This window comes from Oryctolagus cuniculus, chromosome 6, assembly GCF_964237555.1.
Source record: "Oryctolagus cuniculus chromosome 6, mOryCun1.1, whole genome shotgun sequence".
NCBI classification, from domain to species: domain Eukaryota; kingdom Metazoa; phylum Chordata; class Mammalia; order Lagomorpha; family Leporidae; genus Oryctolagus; species Oryctolagus cuniculus.
The window spans coordinates 143,208,166-143,229,539 of NC_091437.1; the positions used below are offsets into that span (position 1 = coordinate 143,208,166).

A 21,374-nucleotide genomic window follows, 5' to 3' on the forward strand; every position below is an offset into this window, starting at 1 on the left:
GCACAAGACCGAAGGATTACTGGGGCAGGGCATAAGGACCACCAATTACTTAAAAGGTCATTTTACGGGGTGACTTTCTACAGGACCAGCCATATGTCTGTACACTCATCATCAGTTGTCACCTCCTCTGATGCTGCGCGGCCAATCAGCTTTGGTAGTAAACGACTTTGGGCACCGCCCACCTTACTTCCTTTGGGTGCCATCTTTGAATTGCCATGTGTGCCTAATTTCCCTGCAGGCGCCATCTTTGAATTGCCTCCTGTGCCTAATTTCCCCACAGACATCGGCCCTACACCCACAAGGAACTGAATTCTGCTGACAAAATGTATGAGGAGAAAACAGGTTTTCCCCCAGGGTTTCCAGAGTGCGCACAGTCTTGTCAGCACCTTGATGTTGGTTAGGCTGGTGAGACTCAGGCCAGACTTCAGACTTACAAAATGATAAGCTAATAAATTTTGGTTGCTTTAATCCAATAAATTCTGATAATTTATCCCAACAGTAGCAGAAAACTAATGCAGGCTATTTTAAATCAATTACCATTCAAAGACTAAGGGAAAGGCTTCCAGGTCAAAAGGAAAGACAATGACCCTGAAGGGAGAGGCGCTTGAAGTGTATAGAAACAGCAAGAAGGATGCTAGGGGGCCATGAGGGGAGAGCAGTAAGAGCTGAGATGACAGCAGAGGCCCAGGGCCAGCACATGCGGGCATGTGCAGCTTTGGATCTTACAATATGTAGGGTGTGATGAAACTTCACTTGAAGAGGGTCACAGGCAACATACACTTTCAGACACTTCCCTGTGGGTGTTATAATGAGAGTGAACTGAAAGGGACAAGAGTAGCATAAAGTAAGTCCAGTTAGGAGACATTTTTTTGTTGTTATGCAACAATTAGAGAAGAAGACAGCTTGGAGTGGGGTGGAAGAGGTGATGTAATGGAAGTGGTCACATATAGGACATATTTGAAAGTTAGTGTTCACTGTATTTTCTGATGCCCTGGCAATGGAGTGGGAGAGAAGCCAGGGTGAGGAACTAAGCATGCCATGGTGCCAGTTTAGTGAGATAAGAAAAATAATGTAATAATGTAATAGAAGCTTGGGAGAATCACGTGTTTGATTTTGGATGCCAATTAGCCACACAAGTCAAGAAGCCAGATATACTGTTAGGTACATGGGTGTAAATTCAGCTTGGAAGGGAGGTACAAGGTCAGCAGAACAGCTATACCCAAAAACAGGTCTGAATTTTAATGCCCAGAACCCATGAATATGTTACACGGCAAGGGGGAGTTAATGCGGCAGATGAAATTGAAGTTGCCAAACAACTGACTAAAGAGATAGCCCAGATTATCTAGGTGAGCTCAATGTAGTTAAAAGGGTCCCTTAATATGGGAAGGGAGGCAGAGAGCCAGAGAAATGTCATCATAAAAAACAACTCAACTGGCAAATGCCAGCTTTAAGGGTGGCAGAAAGGGCCACAAGCCAAGGAATCAGGCAGCAATTCCTTCTTTGGAAAAGCCGATGAAACAGTTTCCTTCTGATAGCTTCCAGAAAAGAACACAGCTTTGCCAACAGGGTTAAGTATAGCCTAGTGCCGTCCATTTCAAACTTTTGAGTTGCAAAACTGCTAGATGGTAAATTTGCGTTGTTTTAAGCTATAAAGTTTGTGGTCATTATTTCAGCAACCATAGGAAGCCAATACAAAGCCGAATTTCTCTGAACTTGTGTTTTCTTCAGTGTGCCCATCTTGGTAAGTGGCATAAACTTCATCCATTTGTTCAAGGCAGAAATACATATGGTCTTTGATTCCTTCCTTTCTTTCATGTTCCCAAATATAGCCAATGCCAAGTTCTCCAAATTCCACACTAAGCATTTATTCAAAGTTACCCACTGTAGCATTCTCTAAGGCAGACAGATCGTCACCAACCTTCCTCGGGACAGAAGGGCAGTACGCATTCACCATCCATTCCCCATTTAGCAGAGAATATGTCTTCTAACTTGAATAAGTCAGAGAATTGTTCCCCTGTCCTTGAAACTCTTCACTGGGTTGCTAAACTGCTTCACATGGCTCAGAGGGTCCTCCATGGTTTGCATGTCTTCAGCCCTGTTTGGAAACACCCATCTTCACACTAAGCTTTCAGACCCTGGAAACCATTGAGACGTCCTCACTTCAGGTTGGCATTGGTCTTCCTTGTCCTCTGCTCCCTCAAAACAAGCAAACAAAGGCTCCAATGTTTAGGACCTTTTCCCCTATCCACCTACAGGACCCAATTTACCCAGCTTGTTCCCAAATCTCCTAAATTGTTAGCTTTCCCCACAGCAGGACTTTTGCTTCAACACACTCGTCACAGTCTTCTGTCTCTAAGTAGGGCTTTTGCCTGATTTGTTTACCGCTCTATATTCAATCCTAGCATCCAGCACATAGTAGGTACTCAATAAATATTTGTCAAATGGAATTGCTCACCAAAATGCTGCAAATCACTAAGCCATTTTCTGGAATTATGAACCAATTCCTGAAAAGCCTGTACAAATTTAGTGTTGGCGTATTTTTTAAAACGCACAGATTTTTTATCTATCACCATTTTTCACATTCTTGACTCCCCCTTTGAAATGGGCAGTAAGAGGTGGGTGAGATAATAGTTTTAATTTTCTTGCATTTAAGTCACTCAAAAATCATTCGACATTTATTGGGCACATTCAGCAGGCCAATTACTAAGTGCTGAGACTGAGCGAGCAAAACACACACCGCCTCTGTTTTTACCAAGTTTGCATGTTAGTGTATGTGTGTATAGGGTGAAGGTCAAAAGTTAACAAATAGAAAATTACATCAGAGCAGTGCCTACTGTCAGAAAAGGTGTGTGTGTGAATGTGCGCGCACGCACGCTGATTTTTTTACTTAGATTGGAAAAACTTCCTGAACAAAACATTTTAACAGGGCCCCCAAAATAGCAGGGAGTCGGTGTCAGCTCGCAGAAAAGCAGGCAAGGTGAGAATTTCCGAGTTCCAATCACAGGTCGTCAATAACAAGCTCTGCGAGCCTAAATAAGCACTTTAATCCCTCTGAGGAGGGAAGAGAGCAGTAACCCCATCCGAGCTTTCCTCCCCAGCTGCAAAATGACAACAGTACTTCAAGCCTGATAGGCTACTTATGACAAAAATACTCAGCAAGCAACGCAACACAATAGCTGCATTCCGCCGCGAATTCCAAAGCCGGGCTGACACTCTGGGAAACGAACTCTGGGAAAGTCCACCACGCCCCCACCCCCTCCGGCCCGATTGCAGTCTCTGATTGGCTACTCAATCCGTCCGTCATGTCCGCGGCCCAATCCTACTAAGCTTCGCATGGAGAAAGTTCCCAGGGCCCCGTCAAGTGGGCGGTGTCCGCGACGTTTTGATGGCGTATAGGTCACGTGGGCGGAAGTCACGGTCCGGTGTTTTGAAAACGCTCGGCCCGGGTCTTTCAAGCTTCAGCCCACGCCAAGGCCTAGCAGTCCAGTAATTCCGGGCGGACTCCCGACTCCCTAGTTCCAGTCCCTGTGGGCCTGAGGCTGCCGCGACGCCATGTCCACCCCTCCGCTGGCGGCATCGGGGATGGCGGCCGGGCCTTTCGCCGGACCCCAGGCTCAGCAGGCCGCCCGGGAGGTCAACACGGCGTCGCTCTGCCGGATCGGGCAGGAGACGGTCCAGGACATCGTGTACCGCACCATGGAGATCTTCCAGCTCTTGCGGAACATGCAGGTGGGAGAGTGGGCGGGCGTGGAGCCAGCGGGCTGCTTGTGGCGGGGTGGGACAAGGACGCTGTTTCCTCTAAACCGGGCTGCCCTAGCCAAACCTCGAGGGTAGGGTCGCCCCCATTCACACTCAACGACGTCCTCCCTGGATGTGTCTGTCCCCTGATGTCCGGGATGTGGAGGTGATGTTTTCCAAACCGGCTTTTTGGAACATTGCAGCCGTATTTTCTCGACGGAGTTGTCAAGTTACGTAAACTGCCGTAGTTTTTAAGGTACAGGTGGGTCGCACTCCACTTTCCTCTTTACATTATTTTAAAGTTATTTCCAGAAAACTGATTCCAAGGAGTTCAGGGAGTTGAAGAATTCGCATTCTGCTAACCTATTTTTAAAAATACAAAAAACAAAAGACCAGTGCTCAAATTTTGACATGACAGGATGGTGAACGAAAGAAACCCTCAGCCCAGGAAGTTTCCTCACGCCCCCTTGGAAGTGTTTGCCTCTCCTTTACATATGCAACCAGTGATCTGCTTTGCGTTTTCTAGAGGTTCTGTAAATGGGTGCAATTGCTGGGTCGTGCAGTGTATGGCTTGCTTAACATTTTAAGAAACCTTTCCAAAGTGGATGAGACATTTTACACACCTATCAGCAATGATTAAGAGTTCTGGTGTATCCTTATCCTCGCCAACACTTGTTATTATAGGTCTTGTATCTTTGCAAACGGGTCTCCCAGTGTTTGGCTTGTCTTCATTCTCTTCACATGTTTTGAAAAAGAGACATTTATTTTGCTAGAATTCAGATTATTTGTTCTTTTACACATTTTACTTGTGGTGTCACACCTAAGAAATCTTTGCCTAACCTAGGGTGACAAAGATTTTCCCATGTTTTCTTCCAGAAGTTTTGTAGTTTTAGTTTTTACATTTAAATCTCTGTGACTCAGGCTGAGTTAATTTTTGTACAATGTTAGCTATGGATTCAAGCTTATTATTTTGCATTTAGATACACAATTTTTCCAGCATTTTGTTAGCCCACTTTTTAAAAAAAAATTTTATTGGACAGGTAGAGTTAGTGAAAGAGAGAGAAAGAGAGAGAAAGGTCTTCCTTCCGTTGGTTCACCCCCCAAATGGCTGCCACGGCTGCCTCTGTGATGATTTAAAGCCAGGAGCCAGGTGCTTCCTCCTGGTCGACCATGTGGGTGCAGGTGCCCAAGCACTTGGGGCATCCTCCACTGCCTTCCCAGGCCACAGCAGAGAGCTGGACTGGAAGAGGAGCAACCGGGACTAGAACCGGGCACTGCAGGCAGAGGATTAACCAAGTGAGCCATGGTGCCGGCCCAACCCGCTTCTAAATGCTTGCTTATCTTACCTCAATATGATGTGGGTATCCTCTTCTTTTACAGGTGAAGGTTCTGATTCAGAGGTAAAGTGCCTTGCCCAAAGCTAGTCAGTGATACAGTAAATTGGAAACCCTGGTGGAATCTTTGGTTCCCTTCTATGTAGAATCATGTTACCTGCAAATAGGGTTATGATTTCCTGCGTTCCAGTTTGTATACCTTTTTCTTATTTCTCTGTCCTAATGCTTGTGGGTTAAAGCTTTCAGAACTATTTTGAAAGAGAGTGGCAAGAATGGGCATCCTTGAGTGGTTCCAGGTCTTAGTGGAAATGCTTCGAGCTTTTCTCCATTCATTATGATGTTGGCTGTGCACTTGTAATATATTGCCTTGATTGTGTTGAGGTATGTTCCTTCTACACTTGTCTAAAGTTTTTATCATGTTGTGTTTCATCAAATGATTTCTGTACATCTATTGAGTAATCATTAGATTTTTTTAGCCTTCATTCAGTTGATATAGTATATCATGTTAATTGATTTGCATATGTTGAACCATCATTGTACCCTAGCAGAAATCCCACTTGTTCAGGGTGGATGATCTTTTTAATGTGTTATTGGATTTGAATTGCTAGTATTTTGCTGAAGAGTTTTACATCTGCTTTCATCAGGAATATTCATCTGTAGTTCACTCTTTTTTGTTTTTGTATCCTTGTCTGATTTTGGAATTAAAGTGATCCTAGCCTCATAGAATGATTTTGGAAGGGTTCTCTTCCTTTCTACTGCTTTAAATTGGTTGAGAAGAATTGGTGTTAGTTCTTCTTTAAAAGTTTGGTAGAATTCAGCGGTGAAACCATTTGGTTCTGAACTTCTCTTTGTTGAGAGACTATTACTGATTCAGTCTGTTCCTTGGTTATCTGTATTCATGTGTTTAGAATCTAACAACTCTTATTTCTATGGATGCCTAAAGGGTATTTCATTTTTTTAAAGTGGTTGAGATTTTTTTTTAATCTCCTGATTATAATTCAGTTTGGTGGAATTCTTCAAGACCATATGGATGAAGCCATTGTGAAATACAATCAATACATGGGGCAGGTGCTGTGGCACAGCGGGTTAAAGCCCCAGCCTGAAGTGCCAGCATCCCATATGGGCACCAGTTAGAGTCCTGGCTGCTCCACTTCGATCCAGCTCTCTGCTATGGCCTGGGAAAGCAATGGAAGATGGCCCAAGTCCTTGGGACCCTGCACCCACATGGGAAACCCAGAAGACACTCCTGGATCCTGGCTTTGGACCAGCTCAGCTCTGGCTGTTGCAGTCATTTGGGGAGTGAACCAGTGGGTGGAAGACGTTTCTCTCTCTCAGGCTCTTCCTCTCTGTAACTGCCTTTCAAATAAATAAAATAAATATTTAAAAAAAAAAAGAAATACAATGCAAAGGGAATCCGAGGGAAGAAATGAAATTCTCTAGCAATTATTTGTAAAATGAATGGATTAATGCTGCAATTTTTTTTTTAACTTTTATTTAATGAATATAAATTTCCAAAGTACAGCTTATGGATTACAATGGCTTCCCCCCCATAACGTCCCTCCCACCCCCAACCCTCCCCTCTCCCGCTCCCTCTCCCCTTCCATTCACATCAAGATTCATTTTCGATTCTCTTTATCTACAGAAGATCAGTTTAGCATACATTAAGTACAGATTTCAACAGTTTGCTCCCACACAGAAACATAAAGTGAAAAATAATAGATGATTTTTTAAATGATGATGAAATCAGATCAGACCTATTGTCATGTTTAATCCCAGTGAGAGTCAAGTTGGGAATTGATAATTTCTTCTTCTTCTTTTTTTTTTTTTTTTTTTTTATAGAAGATCAGTTTAGTATACATTAAGTAAAGCTTTCAACAGTTTGCACCCCCATAGAAACACAAAGTGAAATATACTGTTTGAGTACTCGTTATAGCATTAAGTCTCAATGTACAGCACGCTAAGGACAGAGATCCTACATGAGGAGTAAGCGCACAGTGACTCCTGTTGTTGACTTTACAAATTGACACTCTTGTTTATGGCCTCAGTAATCTCCCCATGCACCAGTCATGAGTTTCCAAGGCTATGGAAGCCCCTTGAGTTCTCTGACTCTTATCTTGTTTAGACAAGGTCATAGTCAAAGTGGAGGTTCTCTCCTCCCTTCAGAGAAAGGTACCTCCTTCTTTGAAGACCTGTTCTTTCCACTGGGATCTCACTCACAGAGATCTTTCATTTAGGTGTGTGGTGTTTTTTTGTTTTTTTGTTTTTTTTTTTTTTTTTGTCTGAGTGTCTTGGCTTTCCATGCCTGAAATACTCTCATGGGCTTTTCAGCCAGATCGGAACGCCTTTAGGGCTGATTCTGAGGCCAGAGCACCAATGGGTGGACTCGGAGCCCTGGGCGTCTCTCCTCTCCCCGCTGGTGTCTTTGTCACCAACTTTCTTTTTCTTAGCCTTTGATTAACACATTGCAACTTTCCTTTAATTTTTAATATTCCAAAGTTACTTTACTTAGTATTATTATAATATTAATATTATTTTTGATAATAAAATTCAATCAATTTTCATGTATTGATTTTAGTTGCCACCATAAGAGTGCTTGTGTCTTTGGAGACACTCAACAAATCAGTGTATGAGCAATTTCTGATAGATTTCCTTTCCCTCTCTCCTTTAAGTGTAAACATTCTAAGATTTGCTCTTATTGTCCTCTTATTTATAATTTGACTAGTAGTTACAAAGGACTTTCAGAAAATATCCCATATGGATGTATGTTTTCAATCTTTATTAGGTGCTTATTTCTGTTTTCATCACAATTCTGAACTGTTTAACCGACTTTCAATTCCATAGCAAACTGCACACTAGAGGTAGAAAGTAAGGAGAAGGATCTGCAGGGTACAACAAAAAGCTAGACTTGGTCACCTATAAGGGCTGCATCTTCTTTTTTTAAAAGATTTATTTATTATTTTACTTGAAAGTCAGAGTTACACAGAGAGAGGAGGAGGTAGAGAGAGAGAGAGAAAGAGAGAGACAGAGACAGAAACAGAGAGACAGAGAGGTCTTCAATCTGCTGGTTCACTCCCCAGGTGGCCGCAGTGGCCGGAGCTGCACCCATCCAAAGCCAGAAGCCAGGAACCCCCTCCAAGTCTCCCATGTGGGTGCAGGGGCCCGAGGACCTTGGCCATTCTCCACTGATTTCCCATGCCACAGCAGAGAGCTGGATCAAAAGTGAAGCAGCCAGGACTGGAACCAGTACCCATATGGGCGCTGGGTTCCAGTCCCTGTTGCTCTTCTTCCACTCCAGCTCTCTGTTGTGGCCCGGGAAGGCAGCGGAGGATGGCCCAGGTACTCAGACTCCTGCACCCGCATGGGAGGCCAGGAGGAAGCACCTGGCTCCTGGCTTCGGATCGGCGCAGCTTTGGCCACTGCAGCCATTTGGGGGGTGAACCAACTGGAGGAAGATTTTAATATCTGTCTCTCTCTCTCACTGTCTAACTCTATCTGTCAAATAAATTTTTAAAAAAAGTAAGATCTTGTTAATATATATTATATATATAATAAATATATCTTGTTAATATATAATGATATATATCTAAGATCTTGTTAATATATATTATATATAATATATATCTTGTTAATATATAATGATAAAACATGGCATATGTTTGTGAATGATGAATGTGAAATGGATTAAATCATGGCCTTGAACTAAATTATTGACATGGATGCACTTAACAAAAGTTCTGGATTGGCCATAATTGTCTCACTCTTCCCTGCTCACTACCAAATTTCTTCAACCACCTCCATTCTGTCCTGTTCCTCAGTTCATCACAGTCAATTAAATCTATTGTTGCTCTGCCTCTTCTATGTTACCATCTCCTTTATCCATTTCTCTTTTTCTTCCTCCTTCCTTTCCCTCTCCTCTCTCAAGAGATAAAAAAGAGGAAGGATAGTGCTAGTGATAAGCTCATATCAATGAATAGGAAATTCATAAAATTAAGCCACAGTAAGAGCCATGTCATCAAGTTCCAAGGGTATTCCTGCACTAAACACTCCCCCTTCAGTTTCCATCACAACTCCCCTTGGCTTCCTTGTTCTCATCCAGTGAGGATCTGAAGATTATTTTTTCACCAATATGGTAACTGCATTTCTACTGTCTTCTGTGATACTTCCCTTCTGTAATTTATCATTGCAAATATTTTATTCCCACTAACAGTTTGATTTTTATTCATATATTTGTTTTTTGTTGATAACCTGGAATATATTGATAACTTTATGGTGAATTTTAGGAGAAAATGCATTCAAAGTGGCCAATAGGGTTGGGCTGTTGCAGCCAACTGGGGAGTGAACCAGTGGATGGAAGACCCCCCGCCTCTGTCTCTCTGTCTCTCTGTCTCTCTCTCTGCATGTAAATCTGACTTTCAAATAAATAAACATTTTTTTAAAGAGAATGATCCAAATAGTATTCAGACTAAATATAGTCTCTATTTCAAAATTCTCTCTGAAGTTGGTTAGTTGCATTAAAAAAATGTTTATTTGAGAGGCAGACACATAAGCTGCTTTACTCCCCAAATGCCTGCCAAGGCCAGCACTGGGCCCAAACAAAGACTGGAACCGGCAACTTGATCGAGGTCTCCGTGTGGATAAAGGAACTTATCACTTGAACCATCACCACTGCCTCCCAGGGTCTGCATTAGCAGGAATCTTAAGTCAGAAGCTGGAGCCAGGTGTTGCATCCATGGGCATCATAACCACCAAGCCAACTGCCCAACCCTAATGCTGCAATTTTTAAAGATAGAGTAAATACTGTCTCAGAATTTAGCATATATTGATTTTTAAGTCTTATGCAGTACACTGAATTAGGGTTAGTAGTTAAAGGTAATATCTAACATCTGTAAGATATTTTCCTTGGTCAGATACCCAGGTACAGGACCAAGTTTAAGAAGTACTAGTATTATCACTATTTTACATGTAAGGAAACTGAGGCTTAAGGAGAAAAGAAGGGAGATATACAACATCATATATGGCTAGTGCTCTTTATAATAACCTCTTTATAACAGTTTCTAGCATCAAACAATGCATGTAATTAAAAGAAGCATGATACAAATCCATGACTAACACAGAGAAAAAGTAGATTTTTCCAAGATAGTATTAGGTTGTATGTGAACCTATATCCAAAACCAATTTGTAAAGAACATAATAGATTATTGTGAACCTTTTATTTTGTGAATTCTGTTGTCTGACTCTCAGATCCTTGGGGGTGTATCATAATTGAAAAGGCAGCAATAGTGTGAACAACTAGAAGAGAAGGTGACACAAACAGGATGTTCTTAACTACATATAACCTACTTGTTTATTAATACACTTTTAAAGTATTCAAATTGAAAAATCATCCACTATATTAATCTATAGGATTATTGCATAACGTGCCATAAATTCACATTTCTACTTCTAGGCGTTCATTTAAGAAAGTGGTTCTTTATATATTGGGTGTTTACCTGCTCCTCGTGAGTCGGATGGAAACTATAGACTGCTTCAGAAAAAATGCACATAGACATACACTTTAAAAAGTTTTCAGAGGGTTAGAAGTTGTCTCCCCAGGTTTTCATAAGTCCCAGATTAAGATTCCTTGTGAAAGATAACATTGCTTTGGTCTATTTATTAAGTCTTTTTTAAATACATAACACATTCCGAATTCAGGAATTTTAAAAAAAGGTACTACAGTGAATATTTTCTCTCCTATCCTTATCTACTAGGTTTCTAATCTTTCTCCACAGGCAGCGATCTTTGATGGTTCTATTTTTGTTTATCCTTAGATATCTATGGAATATTTAAGCATGTGTGTGTGTGTGTATTTGATTTCCACCTTTTTGCACAGACAGCAGTATGTTATGCATACCACTTTATACCTTGCTTTTTTCATTTGATGTGTTTTGGAATTTATCTTTATCCCTGCAGAAAATATGCTCCTTTCCTTTCTACAGTGTATAGTATTCCACCGCATGGAAATATTGTTAATTATAAAAACGGTTCTCTAGTGAGGCATTTAAGCTGTTTTTATTCTTTCTCTATTGTGCCATGTGCACAAATGACCAAATGTATCTAGAGGATAATTATTTGGAAATAGTTATGTGCTTTAGAAATTAGATAAAATTTTGTGAATTGCCCTCCATGAGTTATACAAACTGAATCTGGCATATCCTGACCAAGATAGTGAGTTACCGTATTTTTGGATCCTTGACTACTGGGTCCATGAAAATTTTGCCTTGTGTTTCTTTTACTTTTTGTTTCTTTTGGGGGGAGTTTTTTTGTTTTTACCCTCTTCCTAATTTGTAGGATTTAGCTATCTACGTATATAAAAGAAACTTCTTGTGATGTATCTTGCAAGTATTCTTTTTACCTTTGGTTCTGCTTATGGCAGTTTTTGCCATGCCTACTTAAAAAAAAGGTAGTTGAACTTTCAGTCTTTTAGAGTTTCTAGGTTTTATGTCTAGTTTGGCTGGCCTTCCTCACTCCACAATTAGGAATAATTATATCAGTTTTTTTTTATTGTTTCAATTTTTACATTAAATTGTTGATTTTTATGGAATTTAGCCTATCATAAAATATGGGGCATGGCCATAGCCTTACTTTTTCAAAAGTTTTCCTCATCCACAAATTTTAGATGCTACTTGATACATACAGATGAGTCTATTTCTAGATGTGCTATCCTATTCTGTTTAGCTGCCTATCTTTTATGTATTAATGCTAAATTTCCTTGTGTTTTGGAGGCTCTGTAATGTGGTTATACTTAATTTTCATAACTGCTCTTCTAGTCTTCCTTATTTTTCCATATGTACTTTAGAATCAGCATGCGTAATTCTAAGAAAAAAATCATTGGCATTTTTCTTAGGTTTTCCTACCTAGAAAGACTTCACATTATTATAATAGTGAGTGCTATTAATAAAAAAAGAAAAGAAAAAATATTCCATATCTTTTCTTTCTTTTCTTGTACATTATTTGGAGTTTTTAATTTTTGTCTTGAGATTTTTTAGGGTTAATTCCTTTATATCTTGTATTTTAAAGAGTTGCTTATTTATTTGAAAGGCAGAATTACAGAGAGGAAAAGACAAAGAAAGTGAGACAGAGAGACAAGCTTCTATCTGTGGGTTCACTCCCAAATGGCCCCACAACAGCCAGGGCTGGACTAGGCCAGAAGTAGGAGCCTGGAACTCCATCTGGGTTTCCCACATTAGTGGGAGAGGTCCAAGCACTTGGGCCATATTCCACAGCTTTGCCAGGCATATTAGCAGGGATCTGGATCAGAAGTGAACCAGCCGGGACTAGAACCTGTGTTCACATGGGATGCCAATGTTGAAGGCCACAGCTTACCCACTAAGCCACAACACTGGTCCCCCTTCTTTTTTGTTGCTATGGTAAGTGGAGTCTTTTTCCTTTCCTATTTCTTTTTGTCTTTTTACATAAATGAAAGCAAAGCTATTGCTTTTTCTCTATTTTGTATGTACTTTCTTATTGAATTCTTTTAATAACTCTTTATGATTTCATTTATAAGTAGTTATGATTATACCACACTGTAACATTTCAGTGGTTGCTTCTCTGATTGCTATGTCCATTGCTGCCAGTGCTTACTAGTATAATTAGTGGTCTTAGTTGGCATCCTTTTCTATTCCTGCCCTTAGTGGGAATGTTTCTAATGATTCCATAATACTCATAGCACTGGCATTTTAACCAAGATAAATATATTTTATCACCTTGAGTTATTTTTAATGATTTTTATATTGATTTGAAGATTGAATTTACTTGATAGCCATCTTAATATCTGGGGTATGATGATATAGTTATGGGTTCTTATCCATATTCATGACTTAGATGTTTCTGGATGAGCCCTTCTGCTGAACTGCTAACCCACACACTGTATCTTAGACACTGTTGCCACATAAACTCTATAACATGGGAACCATGTCTTTCATGTTTACTGCTCAATCCAGGTTTCTGAAAATGAAGCTGACACATGAAAGGTATAGTAATTATTTGAATGAACTAAATGTTCCTTTCTTTGAGAAGCCAGTATTGGATATGAAAACTATCTAGGGCTTTTTCCCATTTTAAAAATCAGATTATTGGGGCTGATGCTTTGGCATAGTAAGTTAAGCCTCTGCCTGTGATGCCAGCATCACATATGGGCGCTAGTTCAAGTCCTGGCTGTGCCACTTTTGATCTGGCTCTCTGCTATGGCCTGGGAAAGCAGTGGAAGATGGCCCATGTAGTTGGGCCCCTGCACCCATGTGGGAGACCTGGAGGAAGCTCCTGGCTCCTGGCTTCGGATTGGTGCAGCTCCTGCCATTGTGGCCATCTGGGGAGTGAACCAGCAGATGGAAGACCTCTTTCTCTGTCTCTCCATCTCTTTGTAACTCTGCCTCTCAAATCAATAAATAAATCTTTTTAAAAATCAGATTATCTGTTATCCTACTGTTTAGATGTATGAATCCCTTATATACTCAGATATTTACCTCAGTGTTTACAAATTATACCTGTTATATACTTCTTGGATGCTTTGCCAGTGTTTTCTCCTGTTCTATTGGTTGTCTCTCCATTCTGTTGGTTGTTTTCTTAGTTGTGCAGAAGCATTTTCATATTATGTTTGATATCATCCTACTTGTTGATTTTTGCTTTGGTTTCCTGTGCTTTGGGTAGGTGAGGGGCAAATACTTAACCAGAAAATCCTAGTCTAGGCCAATGCCATGAAGCAAATACTTGTGCTTCCTTCTAGTAGTTTCATAGCGTTCAGTCTTACATATAAGTCTTTAAACCATTTGAGTTGGTTTTTGTATATGGTAAAAGATAGGGGCCTAGTTTAATTCCTCTGCATGTTTGTGATACACCAGATCACTCAAAAAGAGGGACAGAACTGATCATCTCAACAGATGTAGAAAATGCATATAGACCTGAATGAAAGATCTCTGCGAGTGAGATCCCAGTGGAAAAAATAGGTCATCAAAGAAGGAGGTACCTTTCTCTGAAGGGAGGAGAGAACTTCCACTTTGACTATGACCTTGTCTAAATATGATCAGAGTCGATGAACTCAAAAGGCCTCCATAGCCTTGGCAGCTCATGAAAAGAGCCTAGGGTGATTACTGACGCCATAAACAAGAGTGTCAATTTGTTAAGTCAACAACAGGAGTCACTGTGCACTTACTCCTCATGTAGGATTTCTGTCCTTAATGTGCTGTACATTGTGATTTAATGCTATAACTAGTACTCAAACAGTATTTTTCACTTTGTGTTTCTGTGTGGGTGCAAACTGTTGAAAGCTTTCCTTAATATATGCTAAATTGATCTTCTGTATATAAAGAGAATTGAAAATGAATCTTGATGTGAATGGAAAGGGAGAGGGAGTGGGAGAGGGGAGGGTTGCAGGTGGGAGGGAAGTTATGGGGGGGAAAAAGCCATTGTAATCCATAAGCTGTACTTTGGAAATTTATATTCATTAAACAAAAGTTTAAAAAAAAGAAAATGCATTTAATAAGATTAAATATCTCTTGATGATAAAAACTCTGAACAAATTAGGTAGAGAAGGAACATATCTCAACTTAATAAAGACCATCTGTATATGTAACCCATTGCTAACATCATACCAAATGGGGGAAAGCTAAAAACTTATAAGATCTGAAACAAGATAAAGAATGCATCTGTTTTATTCAGCATAGTACTGGAAGCTTTAGGAAGATTAGTCAAGAGAAAGAAATAAAAGGAATTCAAATTGGAAAGGACAACTCAAACTGTCAGTGTTTGCAGATGATGTGGCCCTATATTTATAGGGAAAACCATAAAGACCACCAAAAATCCGTTAGACCTAGTAAACAAATTCTGCAAAGTTGAAGTATATAAAAACCAGCATACAAAAATAGTAGTTTTTCTATATACCATGAGTATGTGATCTGAATAATAAATCAAGAAGCTCATCCCATTTACAACATCAAATTCCAATTACAACAACAACAAAATACCTATTAATAAATTCAACTAATGAGGTGAAAATTTCTGCAGTTAAAACTACAAAACATTCTTGAAAGAAATTGAAGAGAACACTAAAATAATGAAAAGATTCCCTGTGTTCATGGATTAAAAAATTGATGTTATCAAAGTATACATACAACCCAAAGCTATTTATGGATTCAATTCAATCCCTGTCAAAATACCATTACATTCTTCAGAGAACTAGAAAAAAATAAAATCTCCTAAAATTTTTATGAAACCACAAAACATCCCGAGTACCGAAAGCAATCTTAAGCAAAAAGAATGAACCTGGACGCATCACACTACCTGACTTCAAAATATTCTACAAAGTTCTAGGAATCAAAACAGTGTGGTATTGGTATACATACAGATACTTATCAATGAAACAGAAGAGAGATCCCAAAAATAAGTCTAGGCACTTACTATTGACAAAAGTACTAAGAATGTATGCTGGGGAAAGAGCAATCTCTCTGATTGATAATGGTGGGGAATTTTAATATACACAGCCTATTGTTAACATTCTCTGTGTGGGCACTGTACTAAATATGATTCAAATATAAGTTCCAGTCTTCACTAAGTAAACAGTATGAACAAAATATTACACCTAGTAGATGCTATAATAAAGATATAGAGTGCTGCTTTGGGCAAGTGTAATCATTATGATGCCTTTTTATCACCCAAACAAGAAAGCAGGGATCCATTTAAACTTTTCTCAGAATTGTTGGTGTCTGTAACAGTTCATAAATTTAGGATTCATGAGGAGAAACCCTACATTGTATTGGGGAGATGAACCCTGAATACCTTTGCCCTTTAACATGTTTTTATTAATTCAGCCTTTACTAGTTTATCCCATTCATTGAAGATTGTTTTAATGCTTGATAATTTCCTCAAATTCTAATAATATTTCAAATAAGATAAACAGATCTGCCTCCTTAATTCATAGGCTGGTGTATTATAGGAAACTTGGGAGTGAGAGGAAAGAACATAAATTACTCAAGCCTGTATACCTCTTATCCACTGTGTACAGGCCTTTCCAGTCTTTTTCATGCTTATGGTTTTAATAATTTTGTGACCTATTTTCTTTTCTCTCCAAACATTGTATCATGTTTCTTTTTCTTAACAATTTACCTTTTTATCTCATCTATTTCAAAAGAAAGAGACAAAAGTGTAAAACGACTAGACTGCTGTTCTGGTTATTAACTAGTAGATAGTGCCTTGGTTTTAAAACACCCAATTCTAATCTCAAGATGAACTCCTATAAATGAAAATTTCTCTCTACTAAAAAACATGGTATAAATATTCTTAATTGAAATATTAGGGTTGAGGAGGGCATTTGATTCAGTGGTTGGGAAGCCATTTGGGAAGCCTGCATCCCGTATCAGAGTGCCTGGGTTGACTCCCGGCTTCTGCTACTAATTACAGCTCCCTGCTAATGCACACATGCAAGGCAGCAGGAAGTGACTGAAATCCTTGGGTCCCTGTCACCCCGTGGGAAACCTGGGGCTGAGTCCTGGGTGATGCCTGGCTGTTGCAGGCATCTGGGGAGTGAATCAATGAATGGGTGCTCTCTCCGCCTGTCTCTGCTCCTCAGATAAATAAATAAAAATTAGAATTGATTCCACAAATCAAAATGTGGGAATAAAATATTGTAAATATATACAGAGAAAGGAAAATACCATTCGTGAATGTGTGTAACGCACAGGAGATACAGTATTTAGTTGTAAGTTATAAATATGTTATAGTGTCCATTTACTTGGTTTTTAATCATCATTTCAATACATACTTTTGGCTTCTTTTTAAAAAAATTCCTGAATTAAAAAGATATAAATATCCCAGATAGAATTATGATCATAGCCATTACTTGTAATAATTTATTAATAACAATGAAACACAGGTTTGTACCCCATTTCCTCTTATTGATTTTTAAAGTAAACTTTTGGTTGCAGCTTTGTGTTTTAATTTGTTCCTTAAACACATTATCACAGTTAAAATATTTTTACAGCAGCAACATAGTATTCTTTGCTTCCTCTAGAAAATCCTGAGCTTCCTACTGTGTGTTTTTTTTTTTTTCCTGCTATGTTTTATTGATAACTTCCTGGTCTTTCTTTACATAATAAGTAATATTAAAATTGTATATTCTGGGTTGGTGTTGTGGTACAGCAGCTTAAGCCACCACTTGGGAAACTGCCAGCCTTTGTCAGGATGCACGTTCGAGTCCTGGTTACTCTGCTTCCAATCCAGCTTCCTGCAAAGATGCCTGGAAAGTCAGCCAAAGATGGCCCAAGTACTTGGACCCCAGCTACGCATGTGGGAGACCAGAATGGAATTCCTGGTTCCTGTATTCAGCCAGGCCCAAACCTGGCTGTTGTGGCCTTTTGGGGAGTGAACCAATGAGTGGAAGATTTTTCTCTCTCTTTCTCCTCTCTCTCTGTTGCTCTGTCATTCAGATAAATAAATCTTAAAAATAAATGCACTTTTTAAAATAGTTATACTTCTAAAATTAAAGGAGAAAAAGTACAAGTGTTTCAACTGGTCACAAAGCTCTTCACGGAGCTTCTCTAGGTCTGTTTTACAACAGTGGAGTGGGATGCCAAGTTGCTAATAAATGAGCATGTGTTACTCTCTTAACTTCTTAAAATTGAACTTACTTGGTCATGAGGAATAGTTCGCTGTTATGCAATGCCTAGAAATGTTTGTTAACTTTACTTATAGAAAATCTTGGATTTTCATTATATTTTTATTTTGTGTTGTCTGACAAGCTGCCAAATGGAGTCACGTACCACACTGGAACTTATCAAGACAGGTTAACAAAACTACAGGATCATCTCCGGCAGCTTTCTATTCTCTTCAGGAAGCTGAGATTGGTCTATGACAAATGCAATGAAAACTGTGGAGGGATGGATCCCATTCCAGTAGAGGTAAGTTTCCATAGTAGAGGGTGGTTGAATGTAAAATGTGAGATATTGTCAAGGTGTTTGTAGTTTTTTCTCCTTCCCTCTTTCTCCTATTTTAGCAGTATTTCCAGATTTTAAATTTTACTGGTTTTATCTTTGACTATTGAAGATGAAAATGTGGATAGAATTATTACTGTATTTTCATGTTAATTTCTCGTAGACTTTGACATCCAGGATGATTGTGATTTTTATTGTTTTGGGGAGGAAAACATTGTCTAATAAAATTTTTATTATTGCTGTCAACATCTTTAAATCAGTGCAGGATTTTTTTAAGCAGGCATTTTAATAATATCGTAAATATTTTTAAAGTATTTTTAGGAAAGTGCTTTACAGATAACAGATTATTTTTCAGCATTATTAATTTAGATTTGCTATCTAGTTCAATGGAATGACTCTATTTAAAAAGAAATTCTCTAGGAGTAGGTTTTCAGCTTAGAGATTAAGACTCCAGGTAAGATGTCTGTGTCATGTGTGGGAGCGCCTGGGTTGGATACCTGGCTTTGGCCTCTGACTCTAGTTTCTGCCAGTGCAGACCTTGAGAAGCAACAGTGATAGCTCAAGTAATTGAGTTCCCGCCTCCCATATGGGAGACCTGGATTGAGTTCCCATCTTCCATCGGCCCAGTCTCAGCCTTTGTGTACATTTGGGGAGTGAATAAGCAGGTAGAAGTTGTTTCTCTGTTTTTTATCTCTGCCTCTCAAGTAAATAATTTTAAAACTATATATGTGCGTGTATATATATTTTTTTCTCTAAATTTAATTCTAGGCCATAGATAATATTTAGTTAATTACAATATTAAATATGATTACTAAATATTTCTATATATAGTCCTTTCTTATTGTCAAGTTGTAGTCCTTTCTTATTGTCAAATTGTATCTCTGTCATCAAAAAGCCTGTAAGAAGCGTAGACATTGTCTCACTGCACGTGAAGGACATTTTCATGTTATCTTTGCTTCCTTTTTGAGGGCTCAACATGTAAGAGATGGACTGAAAAAGAGTCAACTGAAAAAGATCCTGAAAATAAATTATCAGAGATGTGGGAGAAAGATCAGATATACAGTCAGCATTGTCAGATGACTGCAGAGAAATCAAGGAAAATAAGGAATGAAAACTGAAATGGTAGCAGCAAGAAGACCTATTGCAGTGCACTGAAAATCAAACAGGAAGGAGGGAGCCGCAGCCAGCAAGAAAATAACGTGTCTTTCAAGAAGCATAGCTAGAAAGCAAGCAATGAAAGTAGTAGATGGGGCCCAGCGCCATGGCTCTCTTGGTTAATCCTCTGCCTGCAGTGCCGGCATCCCATATGGGCACCAGGTTCTAGTCCCGGTTGCTCCTCTTCCAGTCCAGCTCTCTGCTGTGGCCCGGGAAGGCAGTGGAGGATAGTCCAAGTGCTTGGGCCCTGCACCCGCATGGGAGACCAGGAAGAAGCACCTGGCTCCTGGCTTTGAATAGGCGCAGCGCCGGCTGTAGTGGCCATTTGGGGAGTGAACCAACGGAAGGAAGACTTTTCTTTCTGTCTCTCTCACTGTCTAACTATCTGCCAAATTTAAAAAAAAAAAAAAAAAAGGAAAAGAAAGTAGTAGGTGGACAGAGGCAGGGAATCAAGGATTTGAAGGGTTTTGCTCCACCTGATGGAAGAGCCCAGAACAGATTTAGATGATAGAAGAAAACTCTAGGAAGAGGCTGAAGTACAGGGAGTAATAATGTGATTAGGAGGACAGAGGAATCGGCACAGGACTGGAGATTAATCATCTGCAGAGGAAGAACAGCTCAGCCTTAGAAGAAAGGAAAGGAAGAAGGGGTGAAAATAGATTGGGATGAGTCTGTTTTTCCCAAGAACTTGCAGAAGCTTGGCCAGATGACTTAGTTTTACTGATTATTTACCTCTGGCTCATTCCTGCATTGATAATGCTCCTTAAATATGGTAGACACTAATTTCCTCCTGAAATATGTCACATTTACAAGGGGCTTCATCGGATAAACTTCTCACATCCATTCACATTCATATTTAACTCTAATTCTGCTGGGAGTTTCATGCTATAGAAATTCTTTTCTCCTACAAAATAAACATTCCCACAACTAGAAGAAGCTGAGACATCGGGAAATTCCCAGACACTTAAGTTTTAGATGGCAGCTTAATGACATTTATATTATACACATTGAGCAACTTTGTTTCTAGTATAGAAGAAGGAAAGCCCGCCTTCCTTATCTCAGTACACTATCAATCTCTTAGGGGGCAGTAGTCATATCTTATTTGACAATATTTTTGCAACATCTCACGCACTGTTTGGTAATTTGCTGATTGAGTAAGTAGGGTATTATTTAATTATATGTGATGACCAATGTTATATAAAGACTGTTTTGCAAAAGAAGACTGACAGAGTAATTAATGATGTGTATCAATGATACACTCTAAAGCTGTTATTCCAGGCTATCACCTTAAATGTATTTTTATGCTATTAAATGTGTGAATTGATCTTAATTGGTACTATATATATATATATGTCTCAGTATAATTGGAAAATGTCAATCATATTTTTAACTTTTAACTTTTCTTCATCATTCCCAGCAACTTATCCCATATGTGGAAGAAGATGGATCAAAGAATGATGATCGAGCTGGGCCCCCTCGATTTGCTACTGAAGAGAGGCGAGAAATTGCTGAAGTGAATAAAGTGAGTTAGTAGTCTGTACATTTTCTCTTTCAGAATTATTGATAAAAATTACGGAGGAGTCAAATAAGCTCAAAGAGCTAATTCAAATTATAGAATTGCAGGCAGTTGCACCTGTGGCATACTTAGCCTGTTTAGCATACAGCCAGGAACTAAAAGGTACACAGAAAGGCTGTCTGAATAGTCAGAAGAGATGGCAAAATTCACCCATAAAGTCCTAGGAGCCCGCCTTGGGAATTAACTCAGTCACCACTCATTTACTTCTTCTTAGTAGAATTCTGACTTCCTAGCTTCTAGTATATTTGGAGCAGCTAATGATAGAAATTTAGGAATAGGAAATGTGAATGTCTAAAAATCCAAATATGAAATTGAGAGAGATCAGGGCATTCTCCATCCCTCCCTCCTCTCCCCCAAAAGCTCCTGACTGGAATGCTTTTATTGCTGAATACTTTCAGAAGTTTAGAAAATAAAGTTCAGATAGTTCTAAGAAATGGAGAAATACGGAAAGTTGTTTGTTCATTCTGTGGAAAAACATGGCCCAAACTTAATGAAAACTAACAGAAATAGCACACTGAATAAACCTGACGCTTGCTCTGAAAAGGTTCAGGTCTCTCTTTTTTTTTTTTTTATTTTTTTTATTTTTATTTTTTTTTTTTTTGACAGGCAGAG

The 21,374-nt window shown here is 39.2% G+C and overlaps 1 protein-coding gene across 2 annotated transcripts in view; it reads left to right on the forward strand.

Annotated features, from left to right (window-relative positions):
• The first annotated feature begins 3,376 nt into the window (after positions 1-3,376).
• The window catches only part of MED30 (mediator complex subunit 30), a 29,976-nt gene continuing 11,978 nt past the window's right edge, over positions 3,377-21,374 (forward strand). Inside the window, exons 1-3 of one of the 2 annotated variants that reach the window (XM_002710743.5) lie at positions 3,377-3,729; positions 17,840-17,998; positions 20,604-20,708. In XM_002710743.5, coding sequence (XP_002710789.1) covers positions 3,553-3,729; positions 17,840-17,998; positions 20,604-20,708 — 441 coding nt within the window. In that variant the 5' untranslated portion in view covers positions 3,377-3,552. Of the gene's footprint in view, positions 3,730-17,839; positions 17,999-20,603; positions 21,313-21,374 lie in introns of both variants that reach the window. The other variant, XR_011389304.1, reaches the window with a different exon arrangement.